The 7,069-nt window shown below is 42.1% G+C and overlaps 1 protein-coding gene across 1 annotated transcript in view; it reads right to left on the bottom strand.

The window, feature by feature from the left end:
* Nucleotides 1–238: 238 nt before the first annotated feature.
* The window catches only part of bcl2l1 (BCL2 like 1), a 32,385-nt gene continuing 25,554 nt past the window's right edge, over nucleotides 239–7,069 (bottom strand). Inside the window, 3 exon segments of the mRNA XM_020624160.1 lie at nucleotides 239–2,971; nucleotides 3,259–3,386; nucleotides 3,388–3,504. Of these exon segments, the coding sequence (XP_020479816.1) occupies nucleotides 3,261–3,386; nucleotides 3,388–3,504 (243 nt within the window). The 3' untranslated portion in view covers nucleotides 239–2,971; nucleotides 3,259–3,260.

The following is a 7,069-nucleotide window of genomic DNA, read 5'->3' as shown; positions in this document are numbered from 1 at the left end:
GAGAGCAGACCTTGACTAATAAGATGCCCAAGACACAAGCATTTTGAGGGTGATGCTCATCAGTATTCAATGCAGTTATTTGGTGAAACATCTCTTCCAAAATCAACAACCATGACTTTTGAATGAGGAATCCATGTCTGCCGATGTACAGGTCTGTTAGAGATGAGCCCTGCTTTGAAGATGGAGACACAGCTGCACTGATAATGTGGTGACAGATGACTCGCGTGGAAATTCTTGGTTTTTTTTTTTTTTTGCACCCCCTTCCTTTAATGTTTACTGTCCGTGGTTCCACACAGTTCAATCTAGTGCTGAACCTGTGTTTGATGAGAAAAGGGCACCTGTGGTTTGTATTATTGTGCTGCTGTAACACACCAGGACATACTGTTCTTAGCTGGAGACATGATTTGGAATAAGATCACATTTGAAGCAGTTGGTAGATACTGGGAACATGAATGAGGGCCCCCACCTTTCCCAGTAAATTAATGGAGCTGCCAGTTGTCGATGCGTGAAAGGCGACAAACACGGCTTTAAATGAAAGATGGAACGATGTTTAAAAACAAAGACGAGGCCTCCTCCTCGCTCTCTCTCATGGACTGGCTGGCAGGTGTGTACCTGACAAGTATGCGTGCATGCCGAGGTGTGTTTATGTGAAGTAGCAGGTGGGCCAGCTGTGACTGATACACGTGACTAGGTGCAGTGACAGCCGGGGGACTGCAAAGGAAGAGGTGGAGCTGGATGGAGAGGGAAACAGGAGGAGAGATGGATGGAGATTTGACAGATTTGAGGAGTCTAGGGAGAAGTGGGGGTGGATTGACTGTGAGAGCAATGCATGGATAACTTGGAGAGCGAGACCGAGATTAGACATGAAGGTTTTACGCTCCTACAGCCACTGACAGTGATTCGCTTAAGATGGCGAACAGACACAGTATGACATTTCTTATCGACTTTAACTCAACTTGTGATGCAGAACCGCATTGTCTCCTGAAAGGCAGCTGCTTCAGGAGTTTGCTACATGACCGTTCAATAGGCCAGGATTTGCCCTCTGCTGATAAGATGAAGCAGAATTGTGTGATAGTATCTGACTAATGGTTAAAAAAAACAAGAAATGATTATTGGATTAGCACATAGTGGAAAAAATCCCCCTGCAGAAAACGTTTTCTAACCACTAGAGCACACGATTAGGAGTTGATCACAAATGATCAGTGACACCATTTTAACCCATAACACCCCACATTCAGAAGCGTATATAAACAAATGTGGCTGCAGTTGTGGCTTATTTTCTCAATTAATGTTTAGTCCACAAAATAGTGAAATGTGTATCACAGTTTCCCAGGATGTTCAGTTTATTAGTATCAGTACAGTGAACAGCCGTAAATCTACACTGGACAAGCTGGAACCAATGGATTTGCCTCATGTAGCTGTAATCGGACAAACATTTTATTAGTGTAATTTTTCAACAATTATAACTTCTGCTGCACAGCATCACTACCTGCCCAGATGATAAAGGATTGAGCATAAAACAGTTATTAGCCAGCCCAATAAATCACCTCATACTGTATGAGCTTGTATGAGATTTAAATAGTCTATGAAACGCTGTGAAAAACTGTTACTACATGCAGCAGAGCTAGAGTGATAAATTGCCAATACGTAGATACATCTTTGTCTTGTTCGATAACAGGAAATTGTGGTAGAGAAATACCAAGCTAATTTTGAGACGGCATTACCAATAATTAGTTTGTCCAGCAGTGTGCACTGACAGGCTCATTTTTCCAAATTCCACACTCAATATGTATCTTAGTCACAACTAAAAAAACAACAGGAAAAAAGAATTTATATCAAGACCAGCCGTTTGTTAAATATCAGCATTGGACTTCGAATGAAGAATTTACTATTTCTGAGCTCTGATCTTTTCAGTGTCCAACCTGCTTGTGTATGGCTTGTAAAATGATCAGGTTTTGTTGAAAGGTCCACAAAGAGGGGTTTCTGTTATTTAACCAGCCTAAATAATTAGAAAAGGTCTGTGTGTATAATGCAGCACAGTTCAACAGCAGCAGAAAGTGCATCCTCCAAAATGATCGCCCAGTTGATTCAACGCCTTCAACAAAAATGGAACATCACCTCATGGAGGAGGATTGGCTCAGACTGCATTAGTCTTAGCTAAGTGTTCCTAATAAACTGCCAATGTGGTGGAAACTGTTATATTCTCAACCATTCTTTGCTGTAACTGGTGCCTCATAGCAGAAGTTAAACATGATGAAAAATACATTAATAAAAATGTATTAGATTGTGTTAGAATCCATTTATTAACTTGTCTTTATATTGTTCATAATTGCTAAATGCAGGGGTGGGGGTCAACGTTACGTGCAACCAAAACAGCTTTACACCGAAATATCCAACCCATAAGACTCATAAGATTATAGAATCTTTCTGCTGTAGTCTGAGTGTCGCTGGGGCCGGTGCCGCTCTATCTGTTGTATGTGTTGCTACAGTATTTGCTGCGTTCTTCCGCTACTGTGTAGTAAACATGGAGGGTCTGAGACGTGGTGCCCTGCTCGTATAAGCTGCAGTTACAGTAGTGTGGAAGTCAGCAGGCTGACTAAACACAAACAGGATTAAACTGAGACCAAGTATGACCATACAGCACAGACCAACATGAGCAGTGGGGGTTTTACTACATTTTTAATTTGACTTCCATGTTGTATTAACTAAAATCTGTTGAACTCCTTTTGATTTACCATTTGTAAGAAACCGATAATCATGAAGGACAGGGCAGTGTATGGAGTCCTGGACTGTGATACTGCAGGTGTTGGTGGCAGGAAGCGGGGGCTACTGAAGATGTTTAGGCGTGGGTGCGCCCCCTCCCTGGCTTTCATTCTCCATATGGCACATACAAAACTATTGTAGAGCTGTGTGTGGACATACAGCAATACAAGATGAGACATGTAGAGTAGCCCAGGCCCCACAACACACTCTACAAGAATAAAAATGGAAAAAAAATTGGTTAAAACTAATACACACATACACACAGAAGGAAAAATAATACAAGAACACGTGGAAGAAAGGAACAAAAGAAACACCTGGTTCAAAGAATATGCATTTTTTCAGAATGGAATAAGGTGAACATATGAATACTAGCAACTCTTCCTCTTCTCTGTCTCTTTCTCAAAAGTTCAATAACTTGTGAGGATCCTCAATCCACTTTGGGATGTGCGGGGAGGACAAAAAGTAAACATCATGAGCAGTTCAGACAAAAAAGACCTTCATTTCAACTCCTGTGGTGTGCAGGTTGAGGGTACTGAAGGAGGCAAGTGGAGAGGCTCATGGGAGAAGAGTGTCAGTCGGGCTGTCCCCTGTCTCCCCTCACAGGCGTTTCTGGATGATGAGTGAGCCCACCACGACGCCGGTCACCAGGGTCATCCCCGCCAGCAGCCACTTCTTGAAGCTCTCCTGAGACCTCCTGTTCTCTGCCGCCGCATCCTGCCCAAAGAGTTCAGCAAAGCGCTCCTGGGATACAAACGAGGAAAAGTGAAAGGAAATGGTTAACACCAGCTTCTGACTGTGTGAGATGAAATCAGACACAGACATGCACACTTCCCAGAACTACCCATTCAAAAAAACAAACAAAGAAAAAGTCACAGGCAGGTTTAGAGAGTCTGGTAGATTCCCTTCTATAAAGGTCTTCAGGCTGCTGAGACGCCTACAGCTAGATATCTGTATAACTGTCACAGCCCATACGGTCACAACGGGAAATTTCCCTCCACTACAGTCATCATACAGGTAAGGTGTCATCACAAGTAGCAAAAAGCCCCAAATGCTATCAGCATCAGTGCTGTGCACAGTAACAACAAGATCTTACTGATTACTCCAGAGCGAGAAGCCACAGCTCTCACTTTAAAAACTTTCCATTGAACCCCCCTCCTCCAGGCATACCATCACTCCTGCAGTGGATCCCTGCAGAACAGCTCTCTCTGCTGACATTCTTTCCCACTGTTGTCCTGACTGCCAAGCCTACATCGCCGCCCACTAAAACCAGTTCATTTCCAGGAAATGTCTCTCGTCATGCAGTATCAATCTCTGACCACAGGGAGGAGCCATTCAGGCTCCAATCTCATATAGCCAGATCAGCTGACAAGGCCAACTGACTCACTATTGAGTAGCTTCATGTTGTTCTGAAGTGTCAGTGCCTCACCTCAGTAAATATAATCTGTGAGGCTAATGCTCCTCCAAAGATCAAATCATGAGCATTTAATTTGAATAAATGTCAAATGACTAACCCATGTCTGATTCATTGTCAGAGCTGAACTCAACAGAAGCTCTTTTATTTGGGTGTCCTGGAAACTAAGCTGACAAAAGAGATTGAAAAGAGAGTGAAAAGGAGAAAGAATGAGTGAAACAGAAAAAGAATGCAGAGGGGAAGAGGGGCTGGGTTGGTGCTGGTCATAAAATAGGGGGTTTTACTATAGCAGTATCAAAGGGCCTGTTCCAGAAAGTGGAGAAACAAATCCAGAGACTGAAAACTCCTCACTCTGAGTTAATCCTGTGCAAAGTGATGAAAACAAAAAAAAAAAAACTTTGCTAATGCAATTCACCATGACAACAGGTAAATAAAGGGCGTGTCTGTGGGCGCATGACTTGCATGTAAGTTTTATTTAGTGATGCCCACACAGTTCCTGACTTGAATTCTTTTAAGGATGATAGCTAACTACTTTCGGTATGATATATCTGACAAGACTGTCCCAGCAGTGCCTGAGAATTGTCTTACAGGTGCGGTATTCAGTGACATCTAGCAGCGAGGTTGCAGACTGCAGCATTCAGCAAAGCTTTCATACAGTACATTGTGTTCAACAGCTGTCACAGTTTCACAGTGATTACCGTAAATACAGGGCAAATTGTGCACTCAGAAAACAAGTGTGACTGACTTGACCAAGCAAAAGCTAACAGCCACTCAATGGACCACAGTGTAATTTTCAAGGAGGCTGAATGCCCATTAAGATGGGAATTAATACAATCTTATTCATTAGGCCTATCAGTGAACTCTCAGTCAGACTTTAAGCATCCATTTAGGTCGCTCCAGGTACTCTTACTGCAACTGCATGAAAAGAACAAAAGTTGAACGGCAGCTGGCTTGATGGGTCTTTTGCAATCGATGACTCACTTGACCACAGTTCACCTTAAAACATTCTTCACGCTGTTGCTTCTTTGACGACGGGGATTCATCGTAGTCCTTTTTCTTGTGTTAATGTTTGATTATCCTCCATTTAACAAATTATAGTTCTTAAACTCCCAACAGTGCTTCCTCTAATGTTACTTCTTTTCACCTTCCAACCATCTCCCAATCCAAGCTGCTATTTCCACATGGTTTGTCCATTCTAGGCTACTGTAAAAAACATGGCAGCTCAACATGGCGGCCTCCACAGCAGAGGACCTGCTCCTATGTAGATATAAAAAGCTCATTCTAAGCTAAAGAAAATGCAGAGATTCTTATTTTCTGGTGATTACACATTAATGAAAACAGTTATACATGATATAGCCCATTTCTCTTAATAGCCTTCTAGATCTTACAAACTGCACCTTAGTGTATACAGAGGAACGTGTTATAAGAAAACCTGCCCTTCTAAACAACAGTTACTGCATTTATTCTGAACTGAGAGTGAGAGATCGTTGTTTAAAAAGATATCAGTGCAACAACAGTGGTTAAACCTCAGTAAACATAGTCCTCAGAGGATGATCTAATATCCCCGTGAGGTTTTGAGCTCCTTCTATTTAAAATGAATCTCTGAACATTAATGAGCTTGGATCAATAAGGAAATGAAACAACATGTCCAACATCTCCTCAAGGCCATGATGATGGGCTGTAGGGGAGGGGACGCTCAGAAACTCAGGGTTTGTTGAAGAAAACCTGCCAATGAGCTGAGTTATCAGTTTATAAACCAAAGTTTGAGCCTAGATGGTCTCAGGAGTGAAACAACACCAGAAGGTAAAAGGAGAATGATGGTCACATATCAGAGATAATTCACAGAGAGAAGCAGAGGAGTGCAGAGGAGGAGTGATACCATTCTCAGGCCATTCCACAAGTCTTAGGTCATTCTCATTACAGAACTATGAAGTCAAGTTTTTCTAGTTTCCTGACTTCATCATCACCACTGGGCCACTGCAAAGACAGAATCAAACAGTGAAACTCACTGCTGCCCGCATTCAAGGCAAACATGCCAACAATGGCACTGCAGAGATAAAAGATGACTTATAAATAATATATGTATGAGGTGGGTGTGGGCGAGTTTGTTTTACACTTTGCCATGTTTGTTGCAGTATAATGCCAAGTAGGGGTTCTGAGGAAATGAATTTTGGCTTTGAAGCTAATATTTCTCAGAATATGCAGCGTGTGAATGTGCTGGTGGAAAATAATGGGGAAAATGAGGCAGTGGGCTCAGACGTTCACCAGAAACTGACAGGCAGCTCAATATATGTGTCATCACATAAGTAATGGTGTTAAATGTTTTACAGCAACAGGATGACTTGTATGATTTATGTTAGGCTTACTATCAAGCTTTGTTTGCCAAAATGTCCTTTATCACATCCATGTCTTAAAGAAGAAGTCTGGTAAAATTCACCCCCAACAACAAATCCCATAAAATGACCACAGCCATCAATGAACTGATCCGACTAACAATATGTCAAAGCTTGATATATCCTGTTCCTCTGCACCAGAGAGCTAAACAGTTGTCAAACCCTATTAAAGCATCGGTGACACACATTGTTGCACTGAGTGACATGTTCCTTCATAATAATGAATATGACGTTTGTTTTGAGTTAGGCCAAAATAAACTGCCCAACAGCTGGCAACATACAGTGAAGCACCAAATTTGGATTCATTTGCAGCTGTAATCCCCAACAAACACTTCCCTGCTGTTTGAGGAACATTTGCTAAAAGCTACAATGCCCAATTACTGAGCATTTTACTGTAAAATGAAATGATATATTCGTGAGGAAGGAAACAGTGTGCTTCATGCTGAGACCCACAGACAGGTCAGGGATGTCAAAGCATTCAGAGACAGACTATGCTGACAGT

This window comes from Monopterus albus, unplaced genomic scaffold (assembly GCF_001952655.1).
Source record: "Monopterus albus unplaced genomic scaffold, M_albus_1.0 scaffold321.1, whole genome shotgun sequence".
In the NCBI taxonomy this organism is placed as follows: Eukaryota; Metazoa; Chordata; class Actinopteri; order Synbranchiformes; family Synbranchidae; genus Monopterus; species Monopterus albus.
The sequence above is the reverse complement of the archived record's forward strand: the minus strand, read 5'-3'. Positions and strand labels throughout refer to the sequence as shown.